The following is a 23,406-nucleotide window of genomic DNA, read 5'->3' as shown; positions in this document are numbered from 1 at the left end:
TTTGAAGTGCATATTCTAAAAAAAAAATCCGCGTAAGGGCCTGCACCCACACTTTCCTCAACCAATACGTACAGTCAAACCTTGTTAATATGTACCCGCTTTAAGCGTACTAATGGTTAAAACGTAGTTGTGACGAATCCCCGACCGAGTCTCATAGCGCATAATGCATTCGCTGACCGCTTAAGCCGTAGTGGTTCGTCCTACGCCTACCGGTTAGTGCGTACTCTGCGTACCGCGGTAACTTTTTGTGGCATAAAATTTTGCTGCGCCGCTGAACTTCCGGACGCCATAATGTGCCGCCAAAGGTTTTCCCTCTTTTCGAGAAGTGCGTAGATTGGTCGATCACTGATTCCGACTTCCGCGCAATTGCGGCAACGCCTTTGCAGGTAACGCATCGGGAAAGAACGAAGGTGAGGTGGCGGCCATCGACGAACGCGCCAGCATGACTTATCGCCGGCAACCTTATCACAATAGGTATCTTCAGATATCTGCTCGGGCACGCGTGCGGCGCAGCACTTACTTTAAGCATACTGCACGCGTTTAATAGGCGACAACCTGCACGCGCTGGGCCGCCGATCCCTGCCGCATCGTTGTGCGGGGCCGTGTTCAAGCGCGCACCGCTTTGTAAAAACGAAAGCAGCTCGCTGTTGCGGAGTTGAGTGTTGCTGGTCGCGGGCGACGAGAAACCTCTTTGCATTGACGCTATCAAGCTAAACGCAAGCGTACGGCACAGCAAGCGTAGCGCTGTTGTAACCACACTGCACGCTTTTATTGGGCGACCACCCAAACGCGCTTCCGTCCACTGCCAGGACTGCTAGAGCGTCGTGAAGTGCGCATCGCTTGCAGGAAGTTCGTCATCACCGCGTTAACCGAACGAGCAACTCGCCGCATCTGTGCACGGTCTGGAGCGAAGTGGGTACGAAGAACACTCCCACGACAAATGCGCTCGTGCGGTACAGCAAGCGGCCCGGCAGTGACGGCGTGAGCCGAGAAGGCGACGCGCTGAACGCAACTAGCCAGCTGTACCGCGCAGCCGTACCGCGTTTCGCTGGAACTGCGTCAGTTTTCGTTTAGGAGCAGATCGCGGTATAGACGCACGCACATATATCGCGGAAAGCCGACACTGTCCGTACTGTCGCTACGTCGGTCACTGCGTATACCGGACCCTGTAATAGTTCCGAAATGCTCCTTGGCGTCGCCACCACGCGCTATCGGCACTACCGGACGGTTGTGCGAGAGTGCCAGAATCTTTTCTCCACTTTCGCAAAGAGAAAGAAAAGGCTTTGCAATGGGTACTTTAGGTAATATTTGCTGTGGCACTGTATTTATCTCTTTGCTGGCGACGATGGCGTGCGTGAGGAGATGCAAATTTACTTGTTGGTTAATGCGTACTACCGTTTAGCGCGTAGTTATGCGGCGTTCCCGGCAGGTACGCATTAACGAGGTTCCACTGTATTCACAATGCACGCGCACGTAAGCTTCTAGGCGTAGTCAATAAATGGCGCAAGGAAACGCAACCACATCATCGTCACCAGAGTATATATATATATATTTTTGGATTTTATTCGTGTTAAGATGTTCGTGAAGTGGGCTAAAAATTTTAAATTTTTTATTAGTATTCATAGACCCGCCAACTAAAGGTTAAAGCAGGATTTTATCTTTAGCTTCTCACATCTCTATACAAACGCGCTATCGGCGCTATCCATATCGGCATTAGCATCACCAAGTTTGGCATGGCGTTCGCGTTGTTCGGTTTGTGCAGTTCAGCCAGCCATTTGCTGTAGTTTTCTGCACTGTTCGATGACCTTCGTGCTAGCTTGTTTTCTACACAGCGTTCACGTTTTGGCAAGATGGGCAAGTACCTGAATAGCTACACTGCTGGCTATAAGTTGAAGGTGATCGAGTATGCTCTCGAGCATGGGAAACGTGCCGCCGGCAGAAAATTCTACGTTGACGAGAAGTGTGTTCGACGTTGGTGTGCTCAAAAAGAAGCCTTGCGAAACACCAACAGCACTAAGCGCGCTTTCCGAGGAGAGCAGTGCAAGTTTCCTGATTTGGAAGAAGACTTGCTCCGCTATGTGACTGACGTGCGGAATGATGGTCTTGCACTCACAGCGGACATGCTGCGTGTGAAGGGACTAGCCTTGGCGACTGTACTTGGGTGGATCCTATCTGCGTGGAGCTCGGTGTCGACGGACATTGTGTCCCGAAGTTTTAAAGTCGCCGGGATATCTAACAGCTTGGTTGGCACGGAAGATGACTGCTTGTGGGGTGACGGCGCTTCGCAGCACACCATCTCATCTCGGACTCCAAGTCTGAGGACTCGCCGAGTAACGACGATTGAGCACGTATGTCGCAAGAAATGTCGTATACTGCAATAAACGCTCTTCGTTCTCTAACTGGTGCGTTTTTACTTTAAAAAAAAAATGTCGCGTGTATGGGCCGCACCCTGAAAATTGGCCCTCATTTCTTGAAAAAAAAGTGCGGCCCTTACACGCGTTTATACGGTATATATATAAGCGGTTGCTGTGACAACTGGAACAAGAAAAAAAGGCAGAACACAGATACCACAGCAAATAACTCTACCGTGCATAAGAAGCGAAGGTTGCTACGCTTTTGCAAGTCACAATTCTAAATAATGCTTGCACACTATCTACAATTTGGCAGTAGGAAGTACAAGCCAATATTTTTTTATTATGTCAGTTGACTCTGTGTTACAAGAAGAAGAGGCTATTCAAGGATGATGTATTTCTGTTAAGGAAAATATCATGCTGAAGTTTTTATAAAACAGTAGGAATCATAGGTAGTGTGTGTAAATCTTTCCATGATTTGCACTGAGAAATCATACTGCTAGTGCTTTAAGTGAATTCTGTAGTAAACTTCAACTACATATTAGCCTGGCAACATTGTTTTAGAAAAAGCTAAAGCATTGTACATTTGTACCACACACCAAACTTGCCACGGCGTGCAACCATATCTTTTACCTGACGCATAAAGTTTCTCATAAAAGTTAATCGCACAGTACTCCAGCCTTAAGTGTTACCACGAAAAAAACTGCACACCATGAAACAAACTTCAGGGTCAAAGTGCATCTGATACTGTAAGTAGCCAATAGTTCTCACCTGAGCTGCTTCCTTCTGGATAACTGCGGAGATCTTAAACTTCGTCCGCTTGTTGGAGTAAGACTTGTTCAAGTGTAGTACTGTGGATGGCGTCAGGGGACCCTCCTGAAAATCACATTATGTCATAAGTGAATGCAAGGCTGCCACTGCAAATGCTTGCCTTTCTTTCATTTATACAGATTTCTCTTTCACTGCTCATTCCTGCAGTCCACATTCAAAGAATAAATAATATAAACAAAATGAAACCAAGAAGCAAGAACTCTTCCCTCAAACAAGCAACTTGATGGGCACTGCACCGAGAACCTATCATCAATTAAAATAAAAAAAATTTTGTACACAAAATAACCAATGTAGATGCGCATTTCGGCCAGGGGCCTGGCCAGTTGGGCCGTGCTTGGCAAGCCAACAGACTGATCCCACATGACAACAGCAAATGCACAGTTGTGTATTCCTCGTGATGCAGAGCATGCACATGTACCTGCACAGCTAATCTGCCTAGAATATTTTAAAAACTTAAAGGAGTGAAGATGCAAACTACAGTGAAACCTCGTTTATGTGACCCTTGTTAACTTGAAAATCGAATAATAAGGACTCATCAGCTAGTCTCAGTGAGCATAGGCATTGTTTACTGGCATCAAACTCTCCTTAGTTTGGGTGTACATATTTGGCCGCACCTCTATTCATTCAGATCACGCCAGGAGCGTGCCAGGTACTAAGTAGCCACAAATGTGCAATGCAAACCAGCCCTAGCACCTAACTGACATGGAGTGGCACATTTCTCATCACCTTAAGTCATCAACACAAATCATGCTGTAGTGACAGGAAAGGCAGAACTTTTCCTGCCTATGCGTTTTTACCAATACGTGTGAAATTTTGTGGGCCATACGACTTGAGAACAGCACGGTCACTATTCATACGATTGCTTTGTTAGCAATGCAAGTAACATCAGCATCACTTGCAGCAAAGAGTAGCTTCATTTTAGCGTCATGCATGCAGGTCCCATGTATGCCTTCCGAGACGCATGAGCACTACTTATGACCTTAGCGATGAGTGTCCATAGCAACCTAGTTATGAGCAGCAGACATTGAAATAGATTTTGAAGATGCTCTAGACTATACAGTAGAACCTCGTTGATACGTTCCCGCTTAGTACGATTTCCCGGCTCGTACGGTCGAAATTGCGAAAATTAAAAATAACCCAAAACAGCTGTGTGTAATACGTTCCGGTTAATACGTTCATGGAAAATATGATTATTCGGCAGCAACGTTCAGCACCGCAGAAAACTGCGGTCGTATGATACGTTTTGTACTCAGAAACTCCTATTCAGGCGCGCAAAAAGGGCCCTCTCATGTAGTAAAGCTCTCATTTGGGCTAGTTGGTGCACAGATGAACACATAGTGTAGGGTTGCGCGAAAGAACACGGACAAAGGGAAGTGGACAGGACGGGCGCAAAACTTCAACTGAATAAACGGAAGGCCAAAGCCGTTAAAAAGTTTGAATCAACATCTGCCTGACACGTGCCTAAAAAACCGAATAAATATAAGAACCAAGAAAAGCGGAAAACTAAGAGCAACAAAAATTTGAAACCTTATCTAAGGTCCACCGCGCAGACGCCAACCTGCAAACATGTGGTGATAGTGATATGTGGGTAGAGTATGATCAGTAACATGCGCTGAAGTATCAAACAAGAAAATAAAAAAAAAGGAACGTCTGATTACATAAAACCATCTAAAAATTGCTGCTCCTTCGGGAGCAATGTCAGTGAAGGCATGCTAACGCAATTGTCACTTCGCGCAATGAAGAAGGCCTCTATTAATTCCCTTTCCATCTTGTCCGTGTTTTTCCGCGCAACCCTACACTATGTGTTCACCCTCTCATGTACTTGTGAAGCGCGAAGTGGCTGCCGCGCGGCGACGACAGCTTCTCTGCAGTGCCTTTCCCCCCCTCCGCACTTTCTCTGCTTTGCACAGTTGTCCCCTCCGCGTCTCTTCCGAATTGCTCGATCGTCCCCTCCGTGTCTTCCCCGAATTGCTCGATCGCCGCTCTCTGTCAACCACACACCGACCCGAAGGCAGGCGGCGACGCTGTCCGCCAAAATCTTCAAACGGCTTGCCGCGGAAACGCACATGCCGCCGCCGCATCGCCACCGCTGCACAACACGCCGCGACCCGTAACCATAGCAACGCCGCCATTGTGCTCAGTGAATATGGCCGATAATTTCCCCCACACTTTTCTCCCGGAGCGCATTCGTTTTTGGGTTGCTGCTCCCGGCGCAATTCCAGTTGGCGTATTTCTCTGGCTGGGCAATTCTGCCTACCAGCGGGTCGTCAGAAGCTGCCAGAAAAGATTTGTTCTGGAAGATATCTGGAAAGTTTTAGATGCGAAGTATCTTAAGGCGGAGCTCAATCCGGTGGTGGTGGTGGTGGTGGTGTGCAGCGTGACCACCCTTACTGCGCATGCGCATACCCTCTCCACACACCTCCTCTCAACTCACCCTCTCCCATCCCCTCTCCACTTTCCCTCTCCCCTCCCCCTTTCCACTCTTCTTCTGAAACGGAGGCTAGACATGCCGAAATTCTCTCCTGCGCAACGCCGTGATGAGCTCAAGCGCATGCGCGTCCCCTCCGCTTCTCTCTCCTCTCCCACGCTGCCCCCCTCTCGCCCGCCTGTCGACCGCGTTCCCCGCTCGCCCTGCGAGAATTAACGGCCAGGCTAGATGGAAGATACGACGCGCGTAGCGTCTCTCTTCGCGTTCCACGACGCGAGGTCGGTAGCATGCCCAACGAACGCCAACGGAACGCGATCGTGCAAGTGCTCCAGCTTCGCATCGCCTCATGGTCCCCTTTAGCGGGAGATGGTGTAATTTTTGGTTATCACACGCCAAATCGAGACGGTGCGCGCTCGCCGCAATCTTTTTGAGGACTCGACAGATCAAAGTGCGGGTGCATGGGGACTTCACCTTCGGTTGCCATTACGCTGGGCGTTATCTTTTAAAGCCCGTTCCGCAGTGCGAGATGGTGCGATTACGAGTGGCGGAGAACATAGCACAGGTCTGAAGTTAAGACAGAACGCAAACTGATCAGCGCGAGGATGTGACGTAGTATGCGATTGCCGCGAACAGCTGTCGCTTTCGGGGACGCTTATCACTTTCGCGAGATTTCGCATATCGTGTTGTACCACGATTGTTACGTGTACTGCGAAGAGTTGAGCTTGTTAAGCGTTTAGTGGGGCGGACTTTTCTTCACGGATGGGGCAAGTCACGCGTGATCTTGCGAACGTACGTTATCGTATCTCAAATGCGTATGCTCGAGAATATCACTTCTGCTCTTCGGCAAACCTAGCCCCATATTTCCAAGCGGCAATGCAGAAAGAACCGACGCTCATGCGGCGCAAAGTTTCGTCTGCTGACACGGCGGTAGCGTTTCCTTACGTTTACGCTGGTTGTCACAGAGTTCGATTCTGCAATATTCGGGTTGTCTCGGGATTTCAATACACGTGACCACGACGTTATTTTCGGTCACGACCGGAACTAGCTGCCTGACCTCTGGCTGCCAACGAGATGCCAGGAGTTCGAAAATCGAAGAGTCCCTTCATGTCTTTTGAGAAATAAACGTTTTTTGCCCTTGCACCCCAATATGGCCTTGTCAGTCTCTATTTTTACTGGATTCGGATCGTACGTTTTCCCGGATCATACGTTTATTTTCCGCGTTTTTTCGGAAACGTATCAACGAGGTTCTACTGTATTCGCTACTGATCTTTTGTAGATAATGTGTGTGCACACAGAGTCATCTCACAAGTTATCTCACCTTCAGAATTTTGTGTCAGTACTCCTTTAAAGGGGTTTGGACAGAGCAGAGGCAGATGCCTGGAGGGGCACACCCACCTCGTTGCAGAGCAGGAGCCGTGCATCCAGCAGGCCCTGCAGCTGTCGCAGCAGCTGGTCCTGTGCTAGGCGGGTGGCCTCCTGCAGGTCACGCACGGCCAAGGAGTCGACGGACTCGAAGGGCAGCAGCAGTGCCATCTGGTAGGTGCCCAGGCTGACCAGGTACGAGCGGCGCAGGTAGCACAGCCGAACCTCAGCTTGACACAGGTGCTGCAGCCAGCTCAGCTTACGCCCAGAGAACTTGCTCTGGTAGAAGTGCTCAAACTGAACACGCCGTACCATAAGGGGAACAGAGAGAGGGAAAGGTTAGAAAGGGCTTGTTGCTGAGCTAGTTGGTTCATCACTTGAGAAAAAACTGGCGCCCACGTTTGTCAGTTCGTGTCTTTTCTTCGTCCTCGTCTTTTTTGCACACTACCAGTTTTTTTCTCAGATTAGAAAGGCTGTCAACAGGGAACAAACGTACAGCTGCATATATTTCACTTCTTAATAGAGGGATAAGATCAGAATGGCCTAATGTGCAAAGTCACTCAAAGTTCTAAATCTACATGAATGACAGAAGTTCAGCGGAAGACAGAGGCTTGAAGTGACGAGAAATCGCTGCACAGGGAATGTTGCTGGAGTCAATGTTTCAACAAGACAACTTGTCTTTGTCAGGGCAGCAAATGCCGTTCTTAGCAGCGTGTTTCAGTACACGTTGCTCACTCTTCCCCAACCTCAAAAGTGGAGGAGGAAAAGAAAGAGAGCAAAAAAGGAAGAGGGGGCTATTGCAGATAGAGGGGTTGGCATAAAAAACAGATGGAAGGCATGACAGTCACAGTGACCCCTCCATCAATCAAGCTTTTCCTTCGCCCCCCCCCCCTTTTCTTACAGCTTGCAGGTCTCAGCACAAGTTAACCCTTTTCCTACCGTGAAAAATGAAGAAAATTGTACCAAATTTACTAGAAATCTTTTTGCTCAATTTGTAAAGCTTTCTTTTTTCTGAATAAAACGGTACCATTATTTCAATTCAATGGGGTTCCTTTATTTCACTAATTTGAGTTAAAGAGATAACTCTAAGATGGTTTCACCGCATTGGAATACGATGAAAGATGGAAATAGAATGAAAGCCAAGACACAAATGGCACAACATGGACAAGTGTAGTGTCAAGAAACACAATTACAATGAGTATAGTTGTGATTGGTTCTACGTGGAACCAATTTTTGTTGATGACAAATATATTCATCACCGGTCATTTTGGTACAAAATCTCGTGACGACTATACTCATCAATGGGAGGGAAAGCGTTAAAACTCCAGTGACAGAAGAGAGGACGGCAAAATGAACACGCAGCACTCACCTTCTGAACACTTCGTTCTAATTCGAGGGGAATAGCGAAGGGAGACACTGCACTTTGGCCCAGAGGCCACGCTCCAGCCTGCAATCGTGAAAAAGCAGAACAAAGACAAATTATCCTGAACCAACAAAAAGAGAAAAACGCTCATAAATGGCAACCAAAGCAAATAATTAAGGTACTGTTGAACATCCCTGTTAAGTATTAGATCAGCCAAAGCTGGTATTCCCAAATCCCTGTTCAACAGCTTCACTTGGCAGAAAATAGCTGGGTTATTCACGACGAAAATGAAGTCAGAGTTACCAGCTGTTGAACTAAACATTGAAGTATTAATGCCAGTAAACCAGTATTGCATGATTTCAATATGCAGAGTGACACATTGTTGATACAATCCTTCTTACTACACTTAGCTGTTTATGTAATAAATTCAGCTATAGCTACATCTGTTTCATGCACAGCAACAAACATATGTAGCTACATTTGTTTTCGGTAGCTGTCTTATGCGACAAACATCACATAAACAAGAATCATAGACATGATCATTACATCTGATATATGAAAGCCAGGACACAACTCTTCCAGCTAAGCCACAGCTACTTTTACACACATATCATGGGCAGTAAGTGAGAATTTTCTATAGTACAGTACCATGCAGATGAGCAATATTCCCTCTTCTAACGACATAACTCACATGAAACTGTGGTGATGCCAAACTGAGAATTATTGAATGTTGTTAAGAAACTGTTGACAATGTTTGCTGCATAGACCACCTGGTCGTACCATTCTGCACATGACTGCATAAGCACTGACATGTAGCATGCATCATTTCTTTGTATTCTCAGCCCTTTTTTCTCACCTGTAGTACATAAATGGAGAAGTTGATGCCCAAATCGATGCTCTCGGCTTTCAGATAAGCGTTGAACTTGTTGTTCAGGTCCGCACTCACACTCATGTCTGTGAACATCCGGTGTAGCTTGCTCGTAAACTCGTAGCCACACGCTTGCTGCAGAAACAGAGAGAGAATGTATTTGAAGATTTGCGCCAACTTTACTGCCAACACTTTTATAGATTGGCTGACAGTGTCTTAATGTGGTCAGCAAAGATGTCTTCTGCATCAGACATTCGCGTGAAAATATTAGAGCCGCTCATCAGAAGATGCAAATTTGTACTTGGCTGTTGCTGTTAGGTAACTTAACTTAAGCATAACACTCCTCTGAATCTGCCATAGCTAGACATGAAGAGGAGCATGCCAGAGAGTTCTTCTATAACCTAACAAATAATGCACAGGAACAGCAGCACATGTAGCAGGGTGGTTCCTCCCTTGCAGATAGACCACAAGCGAAGATAGCCTTGCCATTCTTTCTGTTGCACATGAAGGCACAAATCCCAAGGTAATGGGTACCTTGGAATCATTTCTTTTGGACCCCAGTGCTTAGTTTGCATGGACATACTCGTGTAATGGCCGCACGTTTTTTTTTTTCAGAAATTTGGAGTGAAAATCACAGGTGTGGCCATTATATGAAAATCACGCGTGTGGCCATTACACAGAGAGAGAGCCACAACCATTTTTTTTTCTTAAATATTTTTGCCAGTAGTACTTGGTTTATTGGACAGCAGTACTCACTTGTACTTGAAGAAGCGAAAAAAAGGAAAAAAGAACAGTCGTTTTTGTTCTGTTTTTTTTTTCGCTTTGATGCAGACGTAGGGCACGTCGTTGTGTGATGGCAGAGAGCAAGGCTCTTTCGCTTCATGAAGTGCCATGTCCATCCACTGCTGGCTTTAAACGCTCAAACCAAAATGCCTTTGTCCCATGTGACGATGAGCACATTCACAGGCCAGCATCTCCTTCAATACAGCGTAACCATCACTCCGTGTCTTTGTTCCATATTGTAGAAGTGAGTCTTCTATCACCAGGAACATGCTGTGCTAGCTAGCTTCGGAAAGTGCACCTCTGTGCATTTCTTCTTCTAAGTGCACCTTCTTGGGAACACCATCAACGCACACATTTTTAATCGATTTCGAACCTCCAACCAGCCAATCAAGTGTTTCGGAAAAGAAAGGAAAAAACTCCGAGTTCTCGTGCCACTACAGATATCACTGCTAACCTTCTTAAGAATCAAGAGGAGGCAATTACACGGGTAATTTTTAAACATATTTTTTGGGGGACTTTATTCACAAAGTTCTGGGTGTGGCTTTTACATGAGTGTTGCCATTGCACGAGTATATACGATAATAGATTGTGACAGAAGCGTTTGATTAGCCACTTTGCTTTGTAGGCACAAAGCAACTCTAATGTGGCGACGACAGCATCAAACACGATAAAGTAGGGGTGTGCGAATAGTGAAATTTCATCTCGAATCGAATTCGAATCAAATAATGCCGAATAGTGGCCAAAAATATCGAATATCGAATAGTATAGAAGCGTGCGCCGGCAGTTACGACAAGACAAAAAAAAATTTTAAAAATCATGAAGCTACAGAAGCTACGCTTGTTCGGGAGTTTTTTTTTTCAGCTTATATGGGCGTGCATCCATGTTGATGGAAGAGCCGCCATTATAGTCAACAGTGCCACTTTTAACCTGCTATACGTGTAGCAGAGGGTGGTGCGGTAGATAGCTTTTTTTTTTCCTATGGCCGTGCAACAGCTCATCTGACAGCGGTCATGTTATTGTGCTCCATCGCCATGGGTGCTCTGGGCCTGAAAATCTTCGGGCACCCGATCACAGCAGCGTTTTGATTGCGCGCCGAAACGATGGGAGTTTCTGATAGCACGGAGTTTCTGAACGAGTGGTCAGTGCAGCAGTGGCAACTGCGCAGCGTGAACAAATTTTCACATCTGAAACCAATCATCAAGAGTTTCATGGGCCAGAGTCGGGACGTTTTACGGCCCTTGCGGCATATGGGACCGAACTATGCAAGAAGTCCGGAAGCGAAGTTAAGAAGGGCTTGCCACTTTTCTCGTGTTGCTTTAGTTTTTTTTTATGTGCTGAAATGACATAATCTCCTTTAAAGTAAACATGTGCTCGCTTTTGAACCAGGAAATCGGGGAAAGTTTTAACGAAAGGCCTAATGTAACGACGTTAACATTAGTTTTAGCCACCCCGGCTTCACCAAGTTGTACCATTGGCCTTTGTCGCGTTTTAGATATTCGTCCTATCGAATTATTCGAAAGTTCGAATACTAGCTATTCAAAAGTCGAATCGAATTATTCGATTAGGTAGTATTCGATTCGAATTCAAAACTCAAATATTCGCACACCCCTACGATAAAGTCAGAAGTGAAGTGGCACTTACACAGCTGCTACTTATGCGTGGTGCTAGAAAGTTCTAGATAAGCACTGCAATGTGGTAATGCAAGTCTGCAAATGAGTTGGAAACATGTTGAATGCACATGCAGGCAGCACAATAATATTAATATGGCAAAGTGCGCCAGTTGGGAATCATTGTAGAGCATAAAACAGTGCCAAAAAAGGAATAGCAGACACGGGCAAAAGGCAGAAACAACAAGGCACTGAGTACTGAAATATATTGAAGCAAGGCAGCAAATTGGCCAGCTGGTTATGGTTCATTGTCGGTTACAAAGTAAATAGTAGACTCTCAGTAAACAGAAATCTCTTAAATGGAACTACTGCTTGAATGAAACAACTGCCTCTAACATGATTGGTTTCAGAGTGGATTCTGCACCCCTCTTCATCTCTCAGTAAACAGAACTCCTATTAAACGGAACACACTTTCCTGGTCTTTTCCGGTTTAACGAGAGTCTGTTGTAGCTTTGTTGTCATGTTTGTTCCTATTGTCGGTGTTGGCTTTTTTAATGACTTATACTCTACAATGAAATTGAAGAGCAAGAAATTTGGAGGACACTTAAGCTTCACCTTCAAAAGTAGAATGTGATAGTGTAATCGGGCCCTGTGCAAATCGCCTTCTCAAATGCTAGCCTGACTTCGGTTTTCGGTGCATGCCTCAACCGTGTCGCAAGGAAATGAACACCTGTGCGCGTAACATTGGCCGTTTCAAACTATCCTAGATTGCCTTCTACAAGTACACTTGCGCAGTGCCCACTACGCCGTAATTCTTTCTTTTGCGAATCAGCGAAGGGCCCACTACGTGTCCGTAAGGCAACACGCGAACCTATGCAGCTGCTCACTTTGTTGATGCTTTTGCAGCTGATGATGATTAAATATGTCTGAAAGCTTTGTAATGGGTGGATCTTTAAAACACCCACTCGTTGCACAATTCACAGGTTTTGACGCCTGGCACAATTCTACAGTTCTGCCATGCAACATTACATGTGTTAAGGAGACTCCTCCTACTACATGGCATTCATATAGTGTTTTTTTTCCCCGAGGCAGTTTCAAGCAATAGCGTGGCTCTGTGGTAGAACACCTGCTTGCCGCGCAGAAAGCCTGGGTTCAATTCTCACTCGAACTGAAGATTTGTATTATTTATTTTATGTGTTTTTCTCGATTTTCTTGGTCACGGACAACGCTGATTTTATGCTCACAACCAATGACGCCGACACCGACGTCAACACCAGAATTTCTGCGAAACAAGCTCTTTTACGCTATCCTCTTAAACATTAAAAGCAAGTTCAGGAGCAGTCTCAAATGATTAGCACATGCAGGCAACAAGACAGCTTGCGCCTCGCCACATTAACGGACAAGGCTGCAGGCCTGTGATTGGCTGTCACCAAACTTTAGATGCTTGGAGTGAGCAGAAACAAGTGCAGCTGCACCCTTACGCAGATAACGGTGCAGCTGTACCAAATCTTCCACACACAGATGCACTCAGTGATTTGCAGCTGGTCACACAGTTTCCTTTTACAACAGAGTCTGAAGAGAACCTGAAGGGACTATGAAAATATCTTCCAATTAATCAGAGTTTCGTTTACCAAGAGATATAAGGGCACGAATCCAAACACAGAACCAGCCAAAGCAAAAGAATTTGTTTCGTTAAAGCAGCGACTTCTGTCTACAGAGATGCTATTGTATTTGAATACAACAGTATCTTCAATGATGTAACTATATGGCACGATAATTACAGCATTCACTGCAATCTGTTCTCTGCTAGAGACTGCATGCTCACCCACCTTGAGCTTGTTGATCATGGCCTCTTCGACATCCATGGACATAGACTGGCTGTGGATTAACCGTTTCGCAAGCATCTTTGCGTAAAACTGAAATGAAGCGAACAGAAAGCACCAACATTACAGGAGCATGCAGACAAAATTTTACCTCACAGCAGTCCCGTCATCTTGCAAAGATTATCACATTTACTAGAATGTGACACGATCACAATTGCAATGCAAGGGGCTACATTCTATTCATGCAATGTTCAACACTAAATCCACGAATGTAATGCGACATTAACCCTTTGCGGTCCAAAACCTTTACCCACTTTCCGGCTCTAGCGGTCCGAAACTATTTCGCCAGTTTCTGGCGCCGCGAATAAAAACACAAGCTGTGGAAGAGAAACGCACAGGATATTTATTTTTGCTCCTGCATTCTGCAGGCAACTCTTTTAGTGATATTTGGGCAACGTATGATACCGCTCAAAGCATTCCCCTGTGTGCAGGCCAGGGTTATTACTGCAGGTTTCCACCGCCGCCGTCGTCGTCTTCGTCACTCACTTCTGTCGAATCACTGTCATCACTGTCTGGTGGAGGCACGTAATTCTCTTCCTCACTAAAGTCATCCTCGCTTTCGCTAAAAGCACCGCCGTAAAACGCACGCGGTGAAAACGTGGCCATGCTTCTCAGCGAACCGCGCGCGCGAGTGGGTACGCTCTAGGCCCCGTGCTGATCATAGTGCTGCACCCTAGTGTCAAAAAAGTAAAACCTCAACAAACAAAGCTCACTTATTCCTCAAGAGATGGCCCTTCATGTATACAAAAAATGCGCGCGACTCGCGGTGAGAAAACAGCAAAATTTAAACCACGAACACCCTTGTCGGGCGGGGCCCAACAGCGGACCGCTACGGCCGTGTTGCGTTGTCGGGCGCTGCCCGACAACGGACCGCAAAGGGTTAATGAAAAAAAGAATGAAGTGGTACCTTCATTTACGAAATCACAATTCAGAATCAACTTCACAAATCATCATCTGAGGAGAAGTGTTCCTTGGATAGTATTGTTGGATATTCATTTGTGGAGGTGGTTCCACTACATGACTCCGCACCGAGCATGTTAACGACAATGTTTCTAGCACTGTGCCATGCTCGCCACCCTCGTGCAGTTCCAAGAGCGCTGTTGGACGTAAACTTTGAGGGATTCAATGTTGAGCAGACAACTGAAAATGCTCATCACGATCATCAGCGAAAGTGACTGGAGATGTGCAACCTGATCAACTCAAAGCAACTGGTGCCATCTTGCGGCATTCTACTCCAACTCATGATGCTCTTGCTCTCTGTGGCTTTTGTAAGTGGCATGCGCATGAAAAATGGTGGCAGGCATTATTACTGCATTATTATAAGGCATTATTACTGCATCTGTTATGTAGTCATTGACATATGACATGATTTTTTTATGACATTAACTTAACTTATGACATTAACTTATGACCTTTTTTTACTCATAGCTTCAATGCAATATTTGATAATCTTGTGGTTATCAGCTTATTGCTATAATCAATATATTGTTATATGTGGCACCATTCAAAGTGAACTGTACTGTAAGGCACCACTGCACTAGCACCGAACTAGGAATCTCTAGTTGATAGGTTCTACTCTTATTGAAAACACGGCAGATCACTCGTAACACAGTGGCATCAGCCACACACTAAGTTCAGAGGTGCAGTAACACGACAAAAAATGATTGCAAGATGCACTAACAAATAGGCTGATGACACGGTAAGCATATACATCCAACTCTATGGTGAGTAGGTCAGGAATTTGTCGCAACTACATTTAAAACATTTGCACATTTAAATTTGGTAGGTATTAATGATGTTTCACCAGCAGTGCTTTTGATCACAGACACAGATGTGCACCACGCCAAGTCACGCAAAATCTAGAGGACGTGATATGTACTATCCTGGAAGTGAATCAGGAACATCATTGCATGCAAGTGTCCTGATCCCAGACTGATGCATGAGGTGCATCTGGTGAATCTCGAGCAACGCTCACCAAAGCAAACAGAGTTTTCACGGTGCTAGTGTTTCATTTTTCGGTGCATTTCCTGTCTGTACCATTTCATTTCCCTACCACGAAGTTCTTGCAAATGTGATTTTTTTTTTCCCCAATTCCTCGTAGACTTCATTATTGAGAAGTTCAACTGTATTGAAGTTTAGAAGACACTGTGTCCTATTAGCTGGTGTACTTCCTTACATGGAGGTTTAAATGCACCCTCTAGCCTCTCCCCACACCTCACATAACTCATTCAGCACTCTGCACTGAAGAGCCATAGCTGTCTGCTGTACTTAAATTCTCAATGACTCAGGCATGGAAAAGAGCCAGGGAATAAAGCTTTGATTTGATAGATTGACTGACTGAAGTGCTACCAACCTTCTGGAAGACGTCCTTGTCATCAATGTACTTGAACACGGTGATGGACTGAGTGAGCTTGTCCTCCACTTCGGACTCTGAGATGCCCTTGGCACTCTTCTTCAGCAGGGCGTCGCAGTACTTCGCCAGCTGTTGTGAACGGAGGAACAAAAACAAGGGACGACACCATGGCCCACTTCATTTCTTAAGCCTGTGGCTGGTCATGTATTCTATGACGTAATCAATGGGATGTGTGCCATTGCTTTCAGTGAATAAAATATTGGGAGTTACTACTGTGTGTGTATGTGTGTGTCTGTTTTCTGTTCTTCCCATGTGTCCATGCACTAGACTATTTGTCTTGATATACAAACAAGCCAATATCACAAGCCTATTCAAAATCCATTGACTGGCTTTCACACATGACAAATTTCAAGTTTGGCAGGACATGCTGGGTGTTTAAAAATTGCCAATGTGTATGGCAATATGAATTCATGGAACGAACGTAAAGAATCACCTGCCATTGCACTAAAAAGCAGCTAGAAACTTAAAACTAGCAAGTAATGTAGAATCTCATTAAACAGAACCTGATAATGAAGATACTCTCCAACCTCATTGTAATGTAATCGCCTCTGACATGACGATAGCTTCGTTAAAGACAATTCTCTTTACTCTTTATAAAAGTACATTTTTAGCACTATTAGTGGCAAGACATGTTTCATTTTGTGGGTTATATTTGACATCTCTCACTGCAAAAACTCTTGACGTGTTATCGCTAGGCGCACTGCGTTCATGCCACATCTGATTGCAATGAAACCTCCTTGAATGTTTTCGAGTTGTTCGTTGCATGTCATGGAATTAATCCTAGGACTAACGCCAACAACAGCGATAACAGTGTAACGTATGATTGCACATGTACAAAAGCCGAAGCGTTTCCCTGATGATCAGACTATCAATGGCTGACGACTGTCCTTGCTGCTATCATTACACTGCGATTGCTACTTACTGTACTGCAACGAATGAAGGAAGGGAATTTTTCGAAGGCTGATTTCTTTGTTTGACACAACCTCAATGAAAACCAGCAGATAACGAAGTCAAGGAAGGTGTAGGGGACGTTAATTGTTGTTTTTAAGTGTAGTGCAATAATTGTGACATATAGATGTGAAGAAAGTAAAGTGGACAAAAAGACAACCTGCCACCAGCAAAGATCGGACCTGTGACTGTACTGCAAGTGTTATTTAGGCATGTGTGAATATTCAAGCACTCCGAATATTCGAATGAATATTACAGAATATGAAATTTCAAAGTATTCGAAATGATCGAATAGGCATATATTAGACTGCATGTAACCCCCCCCTGTAAAGGAGGTTTCACTGCAGCGTAGGAGTGCTATGCCAAGAAAACACCTGTCCAGAAAAATTCCACACTGCCGTTAACGCCCCACTTGAAGGTTAAACGAACATATTACCCCCACACCGATTAATTATATTTGAAGTTTAAAAGCTTGTTATACCAGGCTAATATGCGCTAAGTATAGTAAATTTTAAAACGTAATGTATTTTATCGTTTATCACTAGCATCCTACTGAAATTCAAGTTTTATTACTATTCAAAGTTTCTTCCACTTCACTATAAACCAAAGAAGTGACATTCGCACATGCCTTGTTCCAATCTTTAAAAATATTGTGCAGTTTAGTTGGGTCATGACAAATATGCTAATTTTCCTTTATAGTATGCGATATATACTATAAGAATTATTCTATTCGAAATTATTCAACCAAATGACTATTCGCTTCGAACCAAAAATTCGCTATTGACACACCCCTAGTGTTAATGCATTGCGACTGCTACTTGCTGTACTTCCCTGGGCCAAAATTCGCTCCAGTAAATAACGTGATCTCTGCCAGTTTGACTGCTTGCTTCTTCATAGTACCAATCATGTGACAATATGCACATTTCTCATATTGAGGTTTAATTACAAAAACAACAATAAGTGACTAACAAAGAAAACTAATTGCCAGACAACATAACACATAAGGCACTGTAGCTTACTATTAGCGTGTGTGGGTACAGAAAACATAACAGAATACAGAAACATAACATAGTACAGAAAACATAAATCATAACAAAAAAAAAAAAACCTCCAAGTCATAATACACGAACCCTTTGCAACAGTGACAGCTTACACTCTAAGAAAAAGTCGAGTATTTGGGGAGTATTTCTGCTACACAACAATAATCGTCATCCGGCTTGGTCGCGTTTCCTTTCTTGAAAACCCGGCTCTCGTCACTTTCCTATCAAGAAGCTATGTCACGCTGATAACGCGTGCGCCGTTCGTGACCGGGAAGTGCCGCGGTGATAACGCGAGGAAAGTACGCGCGGTGGATGACGATTATTGTTGTGTAGCAGAAATACTCCCCAAACACTCGACTTTTTCTCAGAGTGTAGAATCAGCTGAGCATAGCTTCAGAGGCAAACAGACGTGCAAAATTCAGCAGCAACAAATGCATGCGAGATGCGTACTTCCTACTCCGGTGTAATTCTAAGCTCACCAGTGCATTCTGCAACACACGGACCTTGCAGTCATCGTAAGCGATAACATTACATATTGTCACCACGTGGCAATGTCGGGCTGCACTGCGTGTCAATCAAGCACGGCAGCTTTTCCACTGTTTGAACCCTGGCCAAGGAAATTCCCAGCATCTTTCAAAATGAAAAGGAAATGAAGGTGTCACTAACCAACTCTGGAGACCGACAGGGCTGCTTTGTTGTTCCACGGTTGTTGATGATGGTGGCGCATGCCTGTGATTGAAAAAAAATTATAGATATAATATTCATTTACAAAATATCAGAAAGGTTGGGCTGAGTTTGAGCATCCTAACCTGCTGCTTTTAACTGAGAAAGATGAAAAGGAGAGTGAAACAGTAATGGAGAAGAACGATGATGAAATGAACAGTGATGCGCATAAGTTGCTGGTCAAGAGACCAGCATTATCTTAAAGCCCAAAGTCCATACCAATATCGTATCAAGTTGTGTTACGCTGTTTCCATCATCCGTCATCTCCTAATCATAATTATGTCAAGCATCATGTGTTATAGACGTTATAGATCAGCACATCAGAAGTAATGCCAAAGACTCATAACTCCCCGAGAATAATTCACTACCGATGCTAGCAAAGAAGAAAAGATCGAACATCTGACACTCCCCTGATGTACAAAACTTGGTGCACTAGCATTCTGTGGTGCATAAGAGACATAACACACTGACGCGATGAACAAGACAATGGCTGTTTTGCACACCATACAGCTCACCTTGTCAAGTGCCCCCACAAACTGCTGGTCCCCTTGAAATACTTCTTTGACCATGTCCTACAAGAACATAAAAGAACTTTAGTGCCACAATGGATATAGGACTTGACTCTTAACTGCTGAAATATGAAGTGCAGTGTGACGAAAGGGGCACGCATAGCATTGCACATTCTATCAATGTTGTGGCAGAGCCCCATGGAGCTTTTATTTTTTCTTTAGGCAGTGCAAATATTTGAGTGCTTTGAATATTCGAATGAGTATCGCAGTATATGAATTCGCTTAGACACGAATTTAAGATTTCCAAAATGTCATATTCGAAATGAATGAACAGACACATTTTACCACATGTAGCCTGCCTGAAAAGGTGGTTTCACAGCAGCTTAGGCCTGCTATACTGTGAAACTCCTTATTCAGGGGATATCCGCAAAGCCCCAAAACCACAGTTTATGGCTAAGCGTGCATCTTACCTGCACCCCGATTAATTTTGATTTAAATGTAAAAGTGTGTTAATATGGGCTAAGCATGGCACACTTTAGAGCGTAACATATTTAAACACCTGTAATTTGCACCCTGCTACTATTCGAATTCACTTCGAAACTTTTACCATTTGCTTCAGCATTGCTTCGAATAAAAAAAAAATGATATTCACACAAGCCTACATTTTTCTTTTTACAGCCCCAAAACATTTCGTGAAAGAAAATTTTTCCGCTTTGTGCTGGTGATTAAGATAACGAAGAAGCAAATGACAGCATTTGCAAGCAAGTTGTGAAGGCAGAGGAGCAAGCGAGCATGACAGCTCCTATTGGCTGTGTGAGCAAGTGCTTTAACTAGGCCTGCGCGGTGCCAGCGGCTCGTTTGGCTGCCGTGCTGCCATAGCTGCCAGGCTGAACCAGTTTTTTTTTTTTTTTTCAAGTGTGCTAACAGTTTGCCGCACTGCCATGAGAAAAAGGCCAACTTCTGGGGCACTTTGGCAATACAGTGAACTCCCGTTAAGACGAACTCGGTTAAGACGAATTCTCGCTTATGCCGAACAACAGAGAACCGTTTGTTTGGTTCCCATAGACTCGATGCAAAAAAACCGCCCAACTGTACTCTTCTGTTAAGACGAACTTTTGTGGTGATCGACAACGCTGGCGATTCTGCGAAACGAACACTGCAGTCTTGGTGGCACATTCAGGCGACCAAGAAAAAGCAAAAAAGAAAAAAAAAAGCGCTTCCCGGAGCAAAGACGCGAGGCAAATCACGACATGGAGGGCGCAAGATAAACGAAAAAGAACCTTCAGCGGATAAAGCTGGTATCCTCCTCACCCCCAGACTGTGGGTGGGGGAGGTGCGCACTTTGACAGCAAAGAAAGCAACAAAAAGAGTAGGGGGATTTACAAGTGGGACCCCCAAGCCGTTGTGTCTTTTTGCATTCCCCCTCCAGTCTTTGGTCTTCGGTTTCCCAGCTGCAGTACAAAGGGGAACAGAACACAAGAGCTTGGGGCCCCTCCACTGTGGTCAGAGGGACAAACGCAAGGGGAGTGAAGGAAAAAAAAATAAAGAAAAAGGAAACAAAAATTTTCTGTGCACTGAATATAGCTGCGTGGTGTCTTTATCGTGTGCACGAGGCTTGTGACCGTGAGTAGCGCAATGGGATATCTTCAGCTGCACATCGATCAAGAAAAGTTACTACGGGCCGAAAACGAGAAAATATCCGGACCTCAAAGAAAACCATGCAGACTTTCTTAAGCAACTCAGCGTATCATGACTTTGTCAAGGCAACATCACGTGACCGAGGCGTATCCAGAAGTGATCTTAGAGCTAGCAAAAGAGGCTCACAGAACAAAAGGAACTGCCAGGTCAATAAATATACATTATTTGAAGGAAAATTGCGCTTCTCTCCCTCTCTCTCTTTTTTTGTAATCGTCAACATAGGAGCGTGCTACAGTTTTATCATTAAAATGTGATAGCAGTATCTTAATGAAATTTTTTATTTCTGAACCCGCGAAATTAGGTGCTCGTATGATTCGTGTAAATACTCTGCTTGAAGGCATAGTTTTTATCTAGATGAGCCAAATAAATGCTTTTTCTTGTCTTTTTTCCCTCATTGTAAGTCTACTCCAGTCAGTGTTTTCGAAGTAACATATTTGGATGCACTTGGCATGTTAGCATGTCTCTTTTTGGGGGCACTTCTGATAAGCGGAACACCTGAAAAGACGATCAGATGACCGCGGTCCCTTCGAGTTCGTCCTTAACGGGAGTCTACTGTACTTAAACTTCAAGACATTGAAAATTGCTACTACAGTGGACTCCTCTTAAACGGAACTCGAAGGGGCAAGAAAATTTGTTCCATTTATGAGAAGTTACATTTAAGCAATGCCAACAAAATTAATGAAATATGACTTTATCTCAAAAGCTCCAACTGTACACAATATGGCTGACTAAACAAAAACATTTTGAAGTATACGATACTACTGTTCACTAGAAAGAAAAATGTTGCTAATATTACTGACCAGAAAACGCAATGATGCTTATTGCTGACTAGTAAAAAAAGGAGCTGACGACAGTTTGCTTGGCCTTGTTCGAGCACTTTTTCACAAAGTAGGAGTGCATTGCTGAAAGGCTTGGCGAGAACTCTGTGCCACCACCGTAATCAAAGTAGTGCTGCAACAGGAGGACGGCATCTCTTGCTGCACTGTCCGGCACTGAAATGGGCCCGGGATCACACACCATGTCATCACCACTTGAGCACGGGTCCTCATCTTGAACTTCAGCTATCAGTTCCTCAAGGCTGTCTGTGCGGCATGTGGCGACGTTTGCATCCAGTGTTTCGTAGTCCTCTCGCGTGAAAGAAGTAGGCTGTGTCACCTGACTAAAAATAATGTCAGCCTCCTCAGCCTCAGCAATGTTGTATTCCTCGTCCGGAAGGTCTTCTTGCCTTGAGAATCCTGCATGGTGGAAGCATCTTTGCACAGTTGACACTTTCACACATACCCAGGCATAGGTTAGAATGTGAAGAGCTGAGAGCAAGTCCAGGTTGTAGTTATTTTTGTTGTCTGCACATTGAAGTATTCACCGAAAGACTTGGCGGCGGTAGAGAACCTTAAAGTTTTGAATTACGCCCTGGTCCATCGGTTGAAAGATTGCGGTCGCATTTGCTGGCAGGAAATCTAAGCTGATCGATTTGAGTCGACCCACTTGAGAGCAGGGCAATGATCCACAATAAAAACAACCTTCCTGTTCTGCTAGGTAAATCTTCTATCCTCTTCGCACAGCCATGTCTCGGAGATAGCTTGTGTCATCCAAGCTTTCCCGCTCACGTGGTATGTGACAGGCAGCATACGCATGCCTTTGAAGCAGCATGGGTGCTGTGATTTTCCCACAACCACCATCTTCAACTTTTCACTACCGTCCATGTTGGCACCTACTACAGTCAAATCTCGTTGTAGCAAACCTCAGATTAAAGTGACTTTTCAGATTAACGACTATTTCAAAAATCCCCCTCCAAACGTCCATTGGTTTAATGTAAAAATATTTCACTACTACGAATGTCAGAATACCGAATTTTTCCGAACAACGTATCGAATTTTATCGCCCTTGTATCTCCACAACACTTCAAAATAACGAATAGTGAATTTAAAAAGTTACTTGCGTCAGTGGAAACAATGCCCAGCTCTGTACATGCCACTACCTTCATCATCAAAACGCCCGCGTATTCTTCTATGCGCCTGCCCTATTCAAATGTGTGACAGCCCTATCGGCATCACTATTGCCAGTATTTGTTTACCGCATCAAGCTTCAACTCACTGCCTTTGTTTCATCAGGCAGCTCTGGCTGCATGCTTGTTACACGGCTGATTTCTTGCCTTTAGCTTGGTGGTTGTATGCTCACAATGAGCTTTGGAAGCAGCACAAAAGGAACGTGGTGACAGTGAAAAATGCAACGCGAGTGACCTATGGGATGAGGTCGCTGAAGATTACCCGTGCATGCTTCACTAACATTTGAACACTACGCACAGTGCGACGACGAAGTATGCACATCGGCTGAACTGACGACCGATAAGATCCAAACCATTTGTCATGATAAGGAAACAGCGACGAGGACAACGAGAGTGAAGACGACCTTGAAAGAGCACATGCGAACCAACGCGAAGAATCGGTATCTAACGATGACGCTTCATAGCGCATAAGAAGGATACGCACTCTGAAGAGTTCGTGTTGCAGCAGTTTCAGCTGCAATATCAGGCAAACGCTCTTCCTCAAATAAACGTGCACGTGTACCGTAATATTTCGTGCTTGTTTTTTGGCGTTTA

The 23,406-nt window shown here is 44.6% G+C and overlaps 1 protein-coding gene across 1 annotated transcript in view; it reads right to left on the bottom strand.

Moving 5' to 3' along the window:
* The window catches only part of LOC119386734 (cullin-2), a 61,349-nt gene that overhangs the window by 4,287 nt on the left and 33,656 nt on the right, over positions 1-23,406 (bottom strand). The window contains exons 8-15 of the mRNA XM_049413231.1: positions 19,116-19,172; positions 18,544-18,606; positions 15,830-15,958; positions 13,423-13,509; positions 9,192-9,338; positions 8,342-8,419; positions 7,006-7,269; positions 3,123-3,227 (exon numbers count right to left, since the gene is read on the bottom strand). Coding sequence (XP_049269188.1) covers positions 3,123-3,227; positions 7,006-7,269; positions 8,342-8,419; positions 9,192-9,338; positions 13,423-13,509; positions 15,830-15,958; positions 18,544-18,606; positions 19,116-19,172 — 930 coding nt within the window. The remainder of the gene's footprint in view (positions 1-3,122; positions 3,228-7,005; positions 7,270-8,341; positions 8,420-9,191; positions 9,339-13,422; positions 13,510-15,829; positions 15,959-18,543; positions 18,607-19,115; positions 19,173-23,406) is intronic.

This window comes from Rhipicephalus sanguineus, chromosome 3 (assembly GCF_013339695.2).
Source record: "Rhipicephalus sanguineus isolate Rsan-2018 chromosome 3, BIME_Rsan_1.4, whole genome shotgun sequence".
NCBI lineage: Eukaryota > Metazoa > Arthropoda > Arachnida > Ixodida > Ixodidae > Rhipicephalus > Rhipicephalus sanguineus.
Note: the sequence above shows the minus strand (reverse complement) of the source record. Positions and strands in the feature narration are given on the sequence as shown.